We start from the raw sequence: 17889 nt of genomic DNA on the forward strand, positions 1-17889 counted from the left end.
TTAGCCACGCCCGGTGGTGGTAAAGACTTAAAACTTTTGTCTTTGGTTCTCGTCTCAGACTTCCGCAAGCAGGGCATATGACAACACCGAGGGGCTCAAACAATAAAAATTTTTAATTCTACGTCAAAGACTTAATTACAGTGCAACAGTGAAACCTGTTTGAATAATCACAATGTGTCACTTAGTATAAATGGTCAAAGAACAGTCCGTGCGTTTCTGCATCTTCTCTGCCCAAGCCTTCACAACCAAACCACGTGGTTTCCTGCTTCCCTCCCTCGAGAACTTTAGCTCTGACAGATTAACACAGACACTCCAGCCTGCCCCAATTTATTTTTTTCCTAATGGATTTAATATTTAATATTCCAATAGCCCTCTTCTCTCCTGCCACTGCTGGACTCAGGGTTTGGGGGGGAGGGGGTCACTACCCAATCCCTAAGCTACAAATAAAATCTATGAGTGGGTCTAAGTCCCTTTTAAGACACTACCTTATACCTTAAAAGTCAGGAGCAACAGTTGTGGAGCAAGATGAGGTTACGCGTACTAGAAAATAGCAAGACACAAGGGGTCTAGGTAAGCAGAAGAGTCATCACTGGGGAGGTATTGAAGGGGAGTGCAATCACCTCTAAATTCCTACAGTACTTCTACTCAATCCCTACAATAGAGGAGGGTACCTGAAATTAAAGTCTTGCAGGACAGAGGCCTGGAACCAAGAGAAGCCAGGGTTTTATACTGATGGTAAAGAGAATGAAGCAGATTCCATTGAGAGATGGGGAAAAGGACCTGAGAAGAAGGGAAAATGAGAGACTAAAAGAAGACAGATTTAAAGACACAAATATGCATATGGAAATCAGAGGTGATACAGAGAAAGTAAAATATAGAGGTTATTTCCAAAATACCTGGGGGCAGGGTAGGGGTATAGAGGACAAGAAATATCAAGTTTATTTGGGAAGCTAGCACCTTTCAATGGAAAGGCACCTAGCCTTTCCTAGGGATGGGGAGAAGAGGTCCTACCCAAGGCACCTATGCCAGGAACCAACTCAGTAGCCCCACCAGAAAATTAGCAAGGTTGACTAACTGATTTACTCTGTGAGTTGCAGTGAGGAATGACGGTTCAATTTCCCAGGGTTTTGGAGGGCTTCAACAGGAAATTTTGGCAGTATCATGCTGGTAAAATGTCAGTAGCTGTGAATGGAGAGGAACCCTTCCCCCTTCTAAGAACTGGTTCTTGGGTAGTTGGGTTTATGGGGCTGCTCCCCACCATCACCATACTTCTAGGTTTAGTGCCTCAGGTAATTTCCAATACCTCTGGGTGTGAACTGATATCAACACCCTATAAAGATTACTATTCTTCAGCTGAGGTGCTCATTAGGGGATAGATGGTATCTGCTGTCATTGCTGAAAGAAATGTATCAATGGCTGGAAGTGTCCAGAGCTGAAGATGACCTGTCATGACAGGCTTTCCCCTCCTTTTTATTAGTATTCTTCCTCCTCTCTTTTTTCAAACCCTCGACATGATCAATCTAACTGTTTTGAGTGCTACTTTAGGCCTGCTCTACTTAGCCAGCATCAGTTTTGCAGGCATCATGCCTACTACTGAAAATGTTTGGGGGGATGGGGTGGGGAACCAGTAGTCAAAGGTGCTGTCTAAAGCCCACTGGGAACTAGACTAAGGGAATATGAGGGGCTATAAGGAATAAGGGGTGGGGTAAAAGGTACATATTCTAACTGCTATGGGGTCCAGTTGCAGGAATGATGTTCTAGCAGGACTTAAGACAATAGGCTGGTTCACAAATTTTAAACAAACATATTGAATCCATAGAATTTCTTCCCATTCCCTCATCCCAAACTATCAACTTCCCCAAAGAGGGAAGAATTTTCCAGACAACCAGAGGTTCTCTGCTGCTCCCTCCATGGTGAGGGAAAGACATTACAATTTTCTTGGCAGCTCCATCCTAAAAGAATTAAGAATCAGCTGACTTAAGATAGGAAGCCAGGGCATGGTCCCTTGAAGGCTGGAAAAGCAGTCAAAGGGGAAAGAAGAGTGAAAAGTAAATTATGTACATCCTAAGGATGATGATGGAGGGAAGCTGAGAAAGGTTCCTTTACTCATCCCTTTTAAAAAAGGGATTGGTTAAGGGTTGAAAAAGGAAGCCTGGATAAGGGGGCTCAGTTTAGCCAGAGAGTTAAAAACAGGATAAGCTAGGGATCCAAGCTCAAAGCCTATTCAATGAGGGCAGTTTGTTGTCCCCTTTCCAGGCAGCTAGTACAGCTGAGAACTGTGTGCATGGTCAGGGGAGGGTATTGTCTCTTTTCTCTCTGTCCCTCTCTTCGAGGCATGGCAGGCTCTTCTCCCTATCACCTATTTCTAGTGAGTAGAGTCTACTAGTTCTGGCCGAAGGCTGAACTTCTTGAGACTCTCATAGCCAATCACTATGAAAATGGTGGAGGGTGTGGCTGAAATAATCCTGGCAGAGAGACCCTTCATGAAGCCCCAGGGCCCCTCCTCTGCCAATAGCTGCTTGAAGGTCAATATGATTGAGCTCTTGCCCTCCACCTGCAAAAACCAACAGGGAGAAAGAATCAGTATATTAATAATAAAAGATATATAGCTCTTTAAAATGTGCAGAGTGCTTTACAAATAATATCTCCTTTGATCCTCACAGTAGCCTTATATGACACAGAACAGGTACCATTATCCCTGCTTTACTGATGAAGAAACTGAGGCTCAGAAGAGAGCCAGACATGAACTGAGGCCATTTGACTCCAAGCCTAGAATTCTATCCACTATGCCATATCAATGAAGCTATATTGTTTGTTTTCTTTTAAAAGACTTCACTATCCTCACCCCCACTAACATCAGAACTCTGGCTGGCTGGTTCCTCCATTCTTTTTTCCTTCTCTCCTAAAAATTCCCTCTAGAGACTTTAGAAAGCGAGGAACCTTTTCTATTCTTTTTCTGGATATCTCCTCAGCAGCAACTCTATCTTTAGGAGACACTATCTATGGTTTAGGGTGACCTATAGGAAGACAAAACCCTTTCTTCTCCATACTTCATTCTCTCCTACCTAAGTGTTAGGGACTTAGGTCTCAGGGTCTGAAAAGGCAAAGGTCTGTTGACCCCTGATGTCAGGTGAGGTCCAGGGTCTGACTAAGACCTGAGATCCCTCAGTTTCTACATTTACCACCAACAAAATAGCTGATTCCCTCAGTTTCCACATTTCTCTATAAGTTGCTGATTTGAGGCAATAATCCTTTTCCATGCTTCTTTTCCCAGGCTCCCTTTCCCAGTCATAAAAACATGTTTTATCAGCACCTGCTTCTCCCCCTTTCTTAGTTCCTATTATGTCCCTGGTTTCCCACATCTTCAGTTCCTTGCTCAAGGCTCATCTCTCAAGGCTACCTTGTTTTGAGAAAGTTACTTGAATTTTCATGAGAAAAATTCTTTGTGGTTTTTACCTTTAAAAGCTTGTATATTCATTCAATAAACAGCAACTGAGGCCCTTCCAATCCCAAACTTTGTCTTGTCTATCTTCTTTTCCATCACCCTTACTCGAGGAACTTTGGGTTCCCGTTCTGCCCCCCAAAAGGGGCTCTATCATTTGGCACCCAGACAGGGGCCCTGAGTGACCATCAGTAGTGGAGCTCATACATTTGGAAGTAGAGTTGTCTCCATCAGGGAGGACATAAATCGCAGGTAAGGGATTTTTCCCCATCAGGGAGGACATCAGAAGTAAAACATGGGGCAATCTGTTTCTACACATTCTACAATATGCTTAAGGCTCGTGGAGCCAAAGTTTCTTTTTCTCTTATAATCATAATTCATAGTTAGAGTATAGGATAGAATTTTTTCAATCTAACTAGATTTATTACAGATTACAGCATTTGGATATGCTAGCAAATAAACTCCTAAAGTTCTGGGCCTTCTATACCTATACCTAAGTCTTCACAGAAGATGTCTTCTTAGCCTCAAGCAGAACTTCTAGATTCCTCTCTACCCAACTCTATCCCTGACTTTCTTAACCTGTGGTACAATGGAAAAGAGTCCACAGATATTTAGCCAAGTCTCATTTCTGACACCTGCTAGCTATGGGACCATGGTCCAGTCACTTAAATGTTCAGTTTCAGTTGTCTCATCTATAAAATGGAGATACTTCAACTTCCTACCTCCTCCAAGGTTTCAGTGAGGAAAATGTTTTGCAAACCTTAAAGTGCTATGTAAATATAAATGTGGAACCCTGTTCCACAGTTCCCTCTCTACAGAAATCTTTTCTATAACTTGCTTTGATTCTGTTCCCTTCAACTTTCCCCAAATATCTTTCCTCTTAATCATCTGCCAAGTCTCTGTATCTGACCTGTTTCTCTCATCAAACTGGGGAATCCTTGAAGGTAGAAGCCTATACTCTCTGGACCAACTCCCAGCATCTGGGGCAAGATCCATATCCCAGAGGAGTTCAGGTAGACAGAGGGGCAGGCTGACTGAACCCAGAGGTGTTATTCAAGGATGAATATCAGCTAAGTGGCATAGTGAAGAGAGTGCCAGGCTCATCATTTGAGTTCAAATCTGGCCTCAGACACTTACTAGCCCATTTGCCTCAGTTTCCTCATCTGTAAAATGAGATAGAGAAGGGAATGGCAAATTTATCCAGTATCTTTGCCAAGAAAACTACAAATGGGTCACAAAGACTCAGACAGAACTAAAACAAAAACCAAACACTAAAAACTAAAATGACTAAACAACGATCACCACCACCACCACCAAGTCAGCCTGAGGGAGCTCTCTAGTGGAGCATCCCAGGGATTTGTGATTCAATCTGTGCTAATTAACATTTTTACTTTTTTTTTTAGCTAACATTTTTATTGATGACTTGGATATAGTTCCTCACATATGTAGATGATACATAGCTAGGAAGGACAGCTAACATGTTAGATAATAGAATCAGAATCCACTATTATTTTTGTTTCCTAAGGTGATCAGAGAAAAAGGAAAAGAATCTATAATGTTCTAAAATATTTATAGCAGCTCTCTTTGTGGTAACAAAGAACAAGAAATTGGGGGAATGCCCATCAGCTGGGGAATGGATAAACAAGTTGTAGCATATGACTGTGATGGAATAATACCACACTATAAAAAATGACGAGCATGTTAATTTTTTTAAAAACATGGAAAAACCTACATAAAGAGCAAAACAAACAGAGCCAATAGAATATATATAACAGCAGAAATATTGTTTGAAGAATATCTTGTTCATATTCACCTCCAGAGAAAGAACTGATAAACTGAAACAAGCAAGTCATAGTTTTACTTATACATATTTTTTTAATAAAATAGTGCAGGGAGGGGAAGGTGGGAAATACCTGGGAACTTTAACATAAACAAATATATAAAATTAAAAAAAGGTCTGCTCCCTGCCCCCGCCAAGACCCTTGATAGCTAGAATGCTGGCTGAATGAAATTTAATTGGGATCAATGTAAAATCTTACAAATGAGTTTAAAAAATTAACTTCATAAGTAGATTGAGGTAATGTAGGTCAGAGAGCAGTTCATTTGCCAGTGATCTGAAGATTTCAGTGGAATGCAGGCTCAATGAAAGCCTGCAGTATAATATAGCATTCAGAAAAAGCTACTGTGACCTTAGTCTGCCTTTGAAAGACTCCCTAGTCACTAAGACTTGGGATATAACTTGCTGTCCTTTACCACAGTCAGGCCACATCAGTACTTTTGTGTTCAATTCTGGATACCACTTTTTTAAGAAGACATCAATACACCAGAGAGCAGCCCTAGGAGGGAAATGAGGATAATGAAAGGTCTTGAGATAAGACCAAGGGAAGAAATTAAAAAGTAGAAATGTTTAACCTAAAGAACAAAGTTAGGAAGGTTAAGAGGATCTTCATGTACTTGAAAGACTATCACATGGAAGAAAGATTATACTTCTGACTGGCCCCAGAGGACAAAATTAAACAAAACATCAAAACTGTAAAATGGGGGGCAGCTGGGTAGCTCAGTGGATTGAGAGTCAGGGATGGGAGGTCCTAGGTTCAAATCCAGCCTCAGACACTTCCCAGCTGTGTGACCCTGGGCAAGTCACTTGACCCCCATTGCCCACCCTTACCACTCTTCCACCTAGGAGCCAATACACAGAAGTTAAGGGTTTAAAAAAAAAAAACACTGTAAAATGGATTTAAGCTTCATCTAAGAAATATTTGTTAATAATTAGAACTATCCAAATGTAGAATGGGCTGTGAATGTGAAGCACTACAAGAAGGGATCTGACTAAAATGGAGGAATAAAGATAAAACAGGTATGGGGAAATGGGCCAAAATAGAAACATGAGGGCCATCAAACCTGTGACCCAACAATACCACTACTTGGTCTGTATTCCAAAAAGATCAAAGATAGGGAAAAAGAACCTACTTGTACAAAAATATTAGCTCTTTTTGTGGTGACAAAGAACTAGAAGCTGAAGGGGTGTCCATCAATTGGGGAATGGCTGAACAAGTTGTGGTATATGATTGTAATGGAATACCATTGCGCTGTAAGTAGTGATCAAGATGATCACAAAAAAAACCCTGTAAAGACTTATATGAAGTGATGAAAAGTGAAATGAACAGAACCAGGTGAACAGAACATTGTACACAGTAACAGCAATAATGTACGATGATCAACTGTGAATGACTTAACTATAATCAGCAATGCAAGGATCCAAGACAACTCCAAGGGACTCATGATGAAAAAAATCTATCCACTGCCATAGAAGGATCTGATGGAGTCTGAATGCAGATTGAAGCATGCTATTCTTCACTTTATTTCCTCCATGAAATTTTCTCTAGTGTAAGCGATTATGTGTCTTCTTTCACAACATGACGAACATTAAAATATGTATTGTATGATAACACGTGCACAACCTATATCATATTACCTGCTGTCTTGGGGAGAAGAGAAGGGTGGGAGGGAGAGAATATGGATCATAAAATGTCAGAAGATGATTATTAAAAAATTGTATCAACATGTAATTTTGAAAAATAAAAAGGAATGAAAACCAAAAAAGAGCAGAAACATTAAGACAGATATTGAAGATGGGAGTTGGAAGAGTACTGGCCTGGGAGGTCATACTCAGGATAGGATTTATCAATGATAAAGAGACTTCTTACCTGTACCCTGGCTCGGACGATGTCCATTGGGTTGGTGATGACACAGGCAGTAGCAGCAGCGAGGGGCCCAGAAATGGCTTGGAAGATTATGTGGGGGCAGTCTTTAGGACAGATGTGGGAGAGCTGCTCTGAAGTGGGGATAAAAGCAAATACATAAAGACCTGCAAGTAGCTCCCTTTTGCTCCTAGCTTCTAATTGCCTGAAGATGACTATCCTCCACTCCACTGTTGGTCACGTTTCATTTAATCATCCCCACCTTCTCCTTGTCTTCTGCCATACCATCCTTGCTAAATGTCATTTAAATCACATCACCTAATTTGAATGGAAGATGTCCCCTTTGGAGAAACAGATTCTATCATCTTGTTTATTTATTCTCATGTGATAGATGGGGAGTTCTTCCTGATATGTTAACCCTATGCTTCTTTTATTGGAATACCTCCCATTCCCAAATTAAGCTGAAAAATCATTCCTCTGAAAAACTAGTAAACCTTCTTCTCAAAGCCCAGGCCAATGGAAGCTTATTCTTCAAAAGTACTAAGAAAGAATATGGTGTCACTTATTCAGTACACATATTTCTAGATTGTTAGGAAAGTCTTCCTGGAATCTAGCCTCAATCTCCCCACACACACACTCTCATTGTAAAAGCTGCTATTTCCTTTAGTATATCTTCAATAGAGATTAAAAAAAAAATGAGGGCTCATCTCCTACATGGAGTCAGTTTCCTTCACTATTTTCTTCTTCAGACTGATTTGCCACAATTTCTATTACTTTTTTTTAAAACCCTTATTTTCCACCTTAGAATCAATACTATGTATTGGTTCCAAGGCTGAAGACTAGTAAGGACTAGGCAATGGGGGTTAAGTGACTTGCCCAGGGTCACATAGCTAAAAAGTGTCTGAGGTCACATTTGAACCTAGGACCTCCTGTCTCTAGGTCTGGCTCTCAATCTGCTAAGCTACCCAGTGGCCCCCTAATCTCTATTACTTCTAAAAAAGGTACCACCTGTTGCCTCTCATCTCCCTCTCTTAGTTTTGGTGATTTGTTCTTATACTACTTAAGACCAAGAGAAGTCCTGAGGACATTGTAAACAAACCACAACTGATATGGCAAAATTCCTATAATTCGGTTCTCCAGTTTCTAATTCTCTTTTCCCCAAAAGCACAGTAGATAATCCAAAGTTCTGGCTGAAGGTGAGACAACAAAAGCAAACTGGATTGGCAACACTATCTCCTTTCTGAATGTTCTATTTCTCTCCAAAAGGCAGAGGATAGAAATTATGCAACTGGCAGAACATGTTGAGATTGGCAACACCAAGCAAAATGGACTTGTCTGGACTGGCCCCTAAACCTGCAAGCTACAACATGAACTAGGTCCAATTTCTCACTTTGATAGAGAGTGAGGAAAGGAAAGGGGAAACAATGGAAAGGAAGCAGTAGAAGGTGGCAAAAATCGAAGCAACCATCCAATTTCATCCATTCAAGACATATTTATTAAGTACCTGTTATGTCCAGGCACTGAGGGAGATACAAAAATAAAAGAATACTTGTATTTAAGGAGCACATGACACCCCTGAAAAAGAAGTAATCATCTTCAAAATGATACTATGAGAGGCATGAATACAGGACCATTCACAAGACAGAGAAGCTACTTCTAGTTGGGCAAAGAGGAATCAGGAAAGGTTTCATAGAGAAGGTAGCATTTAAAATGGGCTTTGAAACAAGACTTTGGCAATCAGAAAAAATGGAATTTAAGGTAGTGGGTACTGCACAAACACACTGATGTGGGAAAGCACAGAAAATATCTTGTTTGGCTGGTGTGTGGAATTAAGTGAAGGGGAACAGGCTTTTTTATTTTATTATTATTTTTTTTAAAGAAGTCTCCTGATCCATGAAGAGACATAATCCTTCCCTTTAGGAAGACTAATTCGGCAGTAGTGTGCAGGTTGGATTTAATGGAATTTTGACTAATATGAGTTAGGAGAGTCTAGGAAAAGATAATGAAGTTCAGATGATCCTGAAAATGTGATAGTAGGGACAAGTACTTGAAATACTACAGAGATAGTAGTACTGATAGGTCTTGACAATTGGATGTCAGGAAGGAGCCAAAGATGTCTCTGAGAATTCACACCCAGATAGTTCCATAGAGAGAGTTCCATGTATAGAAATAGCTTTGTTGATTGGTTCAGTTTTGGACCTGTTGAGTTTAAAAAGTCAGCAAGACATACAGATGGAGAGGTCCAGACTGAAAATATAGATTGGGAGGTCATTGATATGTGAGATTAAATGAAATTACCAAGGAATACAATAATAAACTGAGAAGGACCAAGGACAGAACTTTGAGGATCATTCACAAATAGAGTGTGAAGAAACCAACAAAAGTAACAAGTAGAAAATTGGGAGAAAAAACAGAACAGTGCATGATTATGGAAGCCAATGAAAAAAACAAATTTCAAGAAGGTAAAGAAGGCAATGAATAAAGACTGTTTTTAGAATCTAAAGAGTTGGCAATATGTTAAAAATCATCTTATCCAACTTTCTGTGTATTGTAGGAATCCTTTGTATGCTGTCCACTTTTCTCACTAGAAATTTTGCAGTAGAAGGAAAGAAAGAAAGAGGAAAAATGATAAATGAAGGAAGGGGTAACATTTGAAGAAGTTTTCTTTTAAGAAGGAATGGGTGGGTCAGTGTCAAATGCTACAGGCAGGTCAAAGAGGAGAACTGAGAAAAGGTAACTGAATCTAATGGTCAGAATGTCACTGGTAACTTCTGAGATTTGTTCCAATACAGCAAGGAAAGCAGAAGCTTAATTGGAAGGAAGCAATTATAGGCTAGGAAAGAAACACTTCTTACACCTTAAAGAGAGAAATTAAGAGATTCTGAGGGTTCAGTTTCACCTAAAATCTCACAACAGAAGCAATGCTAAATATAGATACCTACCCTAAGAAGGCATCAAGAGTCCTGGACTTGGAATCAGAGAACCTGAGTTTAAATTCAGGCTCTGCCACCTCTCTAGGCTTCCATTTTCAATTGGGGGGGTGGGGGGAGGTGAGGAGGAGCTTCAACTAAATGCTCTTTAAAATCCCTGTCATCTTTATATCTAAGATCTCTGATCTCTAAAGAACTCAGGGGATCTCTTGCAATTCCCCTCTTACACCGGATTTATAACCTATTTTCAATATTCCTTCCCTGGACAGTTAATTGCTTCTTTCTCATTCCAATGTCCCATTCCACTAGCTAATTCTGATTCTGTTCCCACATACTGTTGGTGACTACAACCACTGTTCAGTATTACACTCTTCACCAACTACCCACCTCACCCTTGCCTACCTGCATAAAAGTGGTAGAAGGGCCACCATAAAGCACTGTTGGGTATGTAGGTGAGCAGAGAAGCCACATAACCTCGGTAGAAGCCCCGGATTCCATCGACTTGCAGGATCTTCTGAATGATATACCTGGTTTGGCCAAAAGCCAGTATACCCCGGCCATCTGAACGCTGAGACACCATGAATCGGCCCATGCTCTCACCCTTGCGTTGCATCATCAGGTGCTGGGAGACCACATCAATGGGCACTGTTATACTCTGGGCCACCAGTGAAGCTGAGCTACCAGCCACTAGGGACTTCACAGTGTTGTTCTGGCTGTACTTCGACACAAACCTTCGGGTGAGCTCATAGGTAGTAACATAACATTGGCCAGAGACCAGAGTGAGTGTGTTGACCATGAAACCCCGATAGAAGCCCAACACCCCATCTGTCCGCAGAATCTTGACAAAGGCATCAAAAGTTCCTTGATAATGGCTCTTGCCCTTCTGTACCTGAAGTCGAGTGCGGATGAGGGTGAAGGGATAGACACTGATTCGGATAATCATTGTCATTGCCAAACCAAAGACGTAGAACTTCTTCTTGTCCAGATGCTCCCACTCAATGATTGGGATGTTGCGTTTATCCTCCATTGTGCCTGAATGCCTAGGCAATGCAGGGAGTGGAGTGGAACAAGGTGGAGAAAAAGAGGAAGAGAAACAGTACAAAGGGAAAGGTCAGCACTCCTCTGCCCAATATCTCTTCAATTTGAGTTCTGAGATTATATCCCCAGGCATCCCAGCTAATCCTTCACCTTCTAGGAATCCCAGTCAAACACCACTTTAGCCTGATAAACTTCTCCCTGTCTTAGGTTCATCCCTGTCCATTTCCACTCTCTGAATCTTCACAATGGTTGAACCTTCCAACCACAGAGATTCCTGATACTCTCATGTTTGCCCACCCTGCCCCTTCCAAATAATTTAAACATTCCTGTACTTTAAGAAGTTCTTAAATTGTTTCACTTGGCTTCACTTCTAATTCTGCCCACAAGCAGCTCTTAGATCTGAAGCTCCAAATACATGAATAATTTGCCTTATTTCTGCCTGGACTCTGGTAGCATATTCCTGGTCAGGGGCTGTGTAATTTTCTCCTCAGTCTTCCCAGTAAGGTCCAAAATGAAGCAGACTGGCTATTTGCCAGTGGGTGAGGTCTCTAGGGACTGGCAAAAGATGTTCAATTTCTATTTGTCCCACGGCCTTGAGCAAGACAGGGAAATACAGAGACCCAAAGTCATTGCTCCTCCTATCGTAGTTACCTCCTGAAAGCTAAATGGTCCATCTGGCATGATGCTCTCTCTTTTCCCTCACGACTGGAGTGTCAGTTCTTCCTCTTTGATAAGTAAACCTCTCCATTTCCAGTCCCTTATGCCAATCCTTCTGAATCCTCATATCCTGTTTTCCTCTTCCTGCTTTTTAATCACCACATCACTCAGTGGATCGATCACATTTTCTCTCAATAATGAGGGCTGGAGGTGGGGGGGGGGGGGGTAAAGTGTACTACGCACACAGAATCGGAAAAACACCCACAAAAGCACACACTCACATACATCCTCACCACTGACAGGACAAGTTGATTAGAGATTTTCTTGGATAGTCAGGAGGAACAAAGCTAGGCCAAAGGTAAATGTCCCTTTAATTATGAGAATACATTTCAGGAAAAGGAAGAAAAGAGCACCTATTTGAGAAGGTTGACTAGGTTTCCTTAAAGTTTTGTCAGACTCTCACTCCCAAGTTCCCAGGCCTGAAAACCCATTGTGTGTGCTTTTCCCTGTCCCAGGTACTTAGGTACTCTTATCTTCTCTCTATCACTTCATTTGGTGATCTCATCAGCTCCCTTGGATTCAATTAGCATCTTTGATGCTGACTATTCTCAAACCTACTTATCCAGACTAGTCTAACATCTCCAACTGCCTATAAGACATCTAGAACTAGTTATCCTATAGATATTTTAAATTCAACATGTTTAAAAATGAACTTATTTTCCCTATCTGCCCCCCCTCCTTCTTTTTAAATTTCTCTATTACTGTTATGCATAACTGCATCCTGACAGTCTCCCAGGCTCACAACCTAGGTACCATTCTTAACTCTTTGCTATCTCTCACGTCCATATTGAGCCTACTGCCAAGACTTATTTCATCTTTGTAACATCTCTAAGAGGGCAGGTAGGTGGTGCAATGGATAGAATGCCAAGCCTGGGTCCTGAAAAACTTAAATTCAAATTTGGCTTCACACATGTACTACCTGTATGATCCTGGTCAAGTCACTTAACCATGTTTGTTTCAGTTTCCTCATCTGTCAAAAGAACCAAAAAAGGAAATGACAAACCACTCCAGTATCTTTGCCAAATGGGATCACAAAGAATTGGAAACAACTAAAACAAATGAATGACATCCCTCAAATATTCCTTCTTCTCTCTTCTGACACTACCATCACCCTGGTGCAGACAGAACTTCAGCTCCTCACATCTGTGCTACTGCAACAGCCTGTTCATTAGTCCACCTGCCACAAATCTCTCCCCACTCTACTCTATCCTCCATTTAGCAGCTAAAGTGATTTTCTTAAAGGGTCATCCAACTACACAGTAAACATCTGAGGGTCCCCATCACTTCTAGGATCAAATATGAAATCCTATTTATTCAAAGCCCTTCGTAAACAACTCCCCTCTACTTTCCCAGTCTTCTAACTTCTTACATGTTTCCTAAATACATTCTAATACAGTGGCACTGACTTCCCTGCTGTTCCTTGAACAAGACATTTTCTCTGGCTATTGCCTCTCCTATCTCATCTCTGACTCCTGACTTTCTTACTTTCCATCAAGGTCCAGCTAAAATCTCACCTCTGGTAGGAAGCTTTTTCCAACCCCTCTTAATTCCTATGCCTTCCTTTTATTGGTTACTTCTAATTTATTCTGTATATAGCTTATTTGTAAATAGTTGTTTGTATGATTCCTCTCCCTTCCCCATTAGACTGTGAACTTCTTGAATAAAAGGACTGTCTTTTGCTTTTTTTTTTTTTTTTTTTTAATTCCCAGAGCTTATAGTGCACAGTGCCTGGCACACAGTAGATTTTCTTTAAAAAAAAAAAAAAAGTCTTACTTTCTGTCTTAGTTGTAGCTTTAGGACAGAAAAGTAAGGGCCAGGCAAATAAGGTTAAGTGACTTGCCTAGGGTCACACCATCAGGAAGTGTCTAATACTAGATTTGAACCCAGGTTCTCCTGACTCCAAGCCTGGCACTCTATCCACTGTGCCTCCTAGTTGCCCCACACACAACCGACTCTTAAAGTATATTAGGTAGGTTTGACTGAAATTCTGGTCTGAGGAATTTTTAGGCTGAGGTCTATCACAGATTATACAATAATCTCTAATAGCTCTATGTCATAATGTAATAGTACTCTAGCACTGTAAATACCTGTACACTAAGTTGACTATGAAATCAGGGGATCCTGAGGAATGGGGAAAATTCTTAAGCTTTATGGAAAGGGAGTGGCAACATGAATGGGAAGATCCAGACTGCTGAAAAAATGACAAATGTTGCAAAAACATCCTCAGTATTATAACATCCAGTACTACAAATGCCTGATCTGTATCTTTATCTCTTCTTTGTCTAAAGGTTTCAACACTATCCCCTGGCAGATGTTTTTCAGAGGACAACTTTTTGATTTTATAATAGAAGTCACTTTGTACTAAAGTAACAGTCAATTTAGAGAAATTCACTTAACTTAACGAAACAAATCTTTCATGAAACAAAGGATACTTGTAGAGCAAACTGAGTACATAAGAGTTGAGAGTTGAGTCAATTATTTAAAGTAAATGAATGGTAAGGGTTATTTCCATCAGGATACTTTTCTTCCTTGGAAGAAAAGGATATAAAGCAGACTTTGAACACAGGATTGGGGCATGGTTTGACAAAAACACCCTTTCCATTCCTTTCTAAGTGGAGAACAGCCTAAATCAGTGATTGGCAATCTTTTGAACTTGTGTCAAAATTCGTCAAAAAAAACAAGCATAACTCAGGTGATGTGTCATTTCGGGGAAAAAAACATAATTTTGCAATATTTATAGTTTAAATAACAAAACTGTATACTTGTAATATATAACTGTATTTAATAAACCAAAATAGGTAAATTAACATAGGTAGAATTGTCATCTATAGTGCACAGAGTGTCTATACTACACTACAGCAAATGCTTCATCCTTGGCATTCGGCCCCATACTTCTCTGTAAGTGAAAATGGCCATGCATGTCAGTGCTGACATGCGTCATAGGTTTGCCATCACTGTCCTAAATAAAAATTTGGCAATAGAAGACTATGAAAACATAGGAAACAGGCTGGCTTGGCTAGAGTAGCAAGTCATAAGAAATAAGATTGGTAAGACTTTGAGATCAAAGAGAATAACTACTTGAAATTGATAATACAGAAACAGCAATACTGAGACAGGGCCTGGGAAGGGTGAAGGGCACTTCCTTTTTTCTTCTTCCTTCTCTGGAGTGGATATTCACCCATCCTGGTTTTAGTGTCTTCTATTCTGAGTGTGAAGAGAAGGAGGCCATTACCATTTTCCTGATTATAGACACAGGAATGTGCCCAATACATTTCTAACCTTAGGAGTTAGGATTTTTTGTGCTGGGGAGTGGGTGATTCCACAATAGTTCACCCAATGCTATGTTTACTGTGAGTTCCTTTTCAAGAACAGGAAGCACAAGAGTGGAAATTCCATCTTTGGGCCACCAGGTTTTAGTGACCCTGATGACTAGCTAGATGCTCAGGCACTGCTTCAGTTTGCCCTGGAAAAATCAATACCTTTTTCTGCTTTTTCAATCCAATTTCTGAGTAGCTGAATATGCTGTTTCCCTAGGACAAATCAACATGGTTCCTGGAAGACAGGCCTCCTGCTATAATTATGCAAACCTCACAATGCACTGGGAGGGATAGGAACAAAGTGTTAAAGGAGATAAGGAGAATCTGGCTGAGGGTGAGATCAGTTCAAGAGTTCAATTTTAGAAGGAGAGGTAGATAAAGGAGGAATTGGCCCTGAAAATCTTTATGACAAATCACAGACCACCAGACTATCTTAATTAATTTACCTTTCTCAAAGTTCCTATGTTTCCTGGTCTTATGGTCTCACTTTTTTCCTCTTTCACTTTCACCTGCATTTGTCTATTTTAAATTCTCTGAAAGAGAAGGGAACCCTAAGGCTACTGATTCACACTATTTCCAAGCTAACAGGCAGCTAAAGGATTTTCCTCAGAGGTGATTCAATATTTTGGGAAGAAGAATATGAAGAAAATGAGGGACACACAGAGCACCCAGCACCCCCAGTTCCTTCAGGCAGTGATTGTTAATCAGTTGTATCTGAATTATCTCTTCCTTCTGTCAAACCTCCATACTTTCTGCTATGATGGTGCCCCCAATACTTTCCTTTATGGAACTTCCCTTAAAAGAGCCACTCCCCTTCAACCTTATCTTCCAAATTCAACCAACCCAATTACTTTGTTTCTTTCCTGGTTCTTTAATAGTGTGCATGGCCTAATGCCTTCCAATTTCTCCACATTATGGAGAAGCACAAAAGTTGATAGCTGAAATGGAAAGCCCAGAATAGGTAAGGTTCTGGCCCTGGGAAGTCATACTCTAGAAGAGTGGCAAAGTCAAACCACCCAGTAAAGTCTACCAAAAGGATATGGCTGACTCCATCCTAATTTCATTAGGACTGGTCCCAGGGGAAATCATCATTGCCCAGGTCTATAACTTCAGTCCTTTTGATGTCACTGACTGGGGCAGAGTTCTCAAATCGCCTCACAAGTCATAACTTCTCTTTGATGACCGGTCTCCCCTAGACACCTGGAACTGGGGAATATGGTGAGGGGGCTCGAATTCCTTCCACCAACCTCTACTAGTCCAACAACAAAGTCAGTTATGGGCACACAAGGGATTGATTGATTCTAGATGACCTCATTTACCCTTATGAGTAGGCTTCTGCCTCTCTGTTAGCCCTTATATAACTACCTTATGCAAGCTCTTCAGTAATACACCATCCATGCAAACTTCTCTCCTCTAATATTACCTATATACAATGCAACGCAGCTCTTAACATGCTCTTCGTCCCCACCCCCCACCCGTCCGAGACCCCGCTCCACAAAACAAATGCCAAATGACCCTGCTCTGCAGGGGCCACACGACTTCCCCAAATCCACCTTTTCCGACCTCATACTGACCGGAAAGCTGAATCCTGTCCAGCCACCCTCCCTCAAAAGATATATACCGTGCTTGACACCCCAGATTCAACCCCCCCTATACCCTCTTAGCGCCCCAAAGGCAACCCCCTAGGAACCCAAAGGCTCCGCCTTCCACCTATCCCCGCCCCAGGCGCTCGCCCCGCCCTCAGAGACAGCCCGCCCTTCCCCCAACTCTCTCACCCGCAGCCTTGGCTCCAGTACACTAGCCGCTTCCTACCTCCTGAACTCCGGACAGCCCGTCGACAGTACAGGCGTCCTGCCGGCCGGCACTCCTAGGCTGTTGCTCCTGCCTTGGCTTCAGCTCCCGGCAGCCGGGACCTGGCAGCATCTTCCTCCATATCGGCCCGGCTCCCCACACCGCCGGAACCGGAAGTTAAGCTGTCATCGACCTTCTCCGCCCACTGCCGTGAGTGAAAAGAGGTGGGGCTGATTGACGGATGACGTAGCCAATGTGTGCTGAAGTTTATATGCAGTCGATGAGTTCGGGCGTGGTTCCAAGGACAGTGTTGATGGGGAGATTCAGAGGCCATCTTGGGAGAGGGCATAAGCCACGCCCCCTTCCGCTTCAGCGAGCTCCAACTGCATCTGCCTTTCTTATTCGTTTTGCTCGTTTCCAGTTCGGAGGTCGAGTCATGGAACGTTTCTTAAAAAGCCTCTTGCTCGTGGGTCACCTTGTGACTTGAACAATTAGAGGTTCGAATCCTGCTTCTGAAAGAGTGCTTTGGGTTGTGGGGTTTTTTTTGCCAATTAATTTAAAATAACAAAGATTGACACTAAAAGGTGCTTTTGTTGTTGTTCAGCCGTGAACAACTCTTCGTGACCTCATTTGGGGTTTCATTGGCAAAAATACTGGAGTGGTTTGCCATTTCCTTACCCACCTCATTTTACAGATGAGGAACTGAAGCAAACAAGGTTAAGGGACTTGCCCAGGGTCACACAACTAATACATGTCTGAGGCAGGATTTGAACTCAAGTCTTTCTTGCCTCCAAGCGGGGTACTCTATCTACCTAGCAGCCTCAACAACAGCAACAACAGTTGGTCTTTGACCAGTGATTTCTGTTCGTTGCTCAGTTGCTGTAGTCACAGAAATCAAAGGGCAAACAAGTGGTAAAGATAATGAGGTCTCTGCAACAAGGAAGGAGAGGACA

The 17889-nt window shown here is 41.6% G+C and overlaps 2 protein-coding genes across 2 annotated transcripts in view; both read right to left on the bottom strand.

Moving 5' to 3' along the window:
* The window catches only part of PMF1 (polyamine modulated factor 1), a 22475-nt gene extending 20893 nt beyond the window's left edge, over positions 1-1582 (bottom strand). Inside the window, exon 1 of the mRNA XM_044675038.1 lies at positions 1557-1582. Within this exon, the coding sequence (XP_044530973.1) occupies positions 1557-1582 (26 nt within the window). The remainder of the gene's footprint in view (positions 1-1556) is intronic.
* On the bottom strand, positions 96-17024 carry SLC25A44 (solute carrier family 25 member 44). The gene is made up of 4 exons (XM_044673633.1): positions 16958-17024; positions 10476-11113; positions 7150-7277; positions 96-2554 (listed from the first exon to the last, which is right to left on the bottom strand). Exons 2-4 carry the CDS (start codon positions 11098-11100, stop codon positions 2366-2368), a joined length of 942 nt encoding a protein of 313 aa, XP_044529568.1. The 5' UTR covers positions 11101-11113; positions 16958-17024; the 3' UTR covers positions 96-2365.
* Between the last annotated feature and the right edge of the window lie 865 nt (positions 17025-17889).

Source organism: Gracilinanus agilis, chromosome 4 (assembly GCF_016433145.1).
Source record: "Gracilinanus agilis isolate LMUSP501 chromosome 4, AgileGrace, whole genome shotgun sequence".
Classification (NCBI taxonomy): domain Eukaryota; kingdom Metazoa; phylum Chordata; class Mammalia; order Didelphimorphia; family Didelphidae; genus Gracilinanus; species Gracilinanus agilis.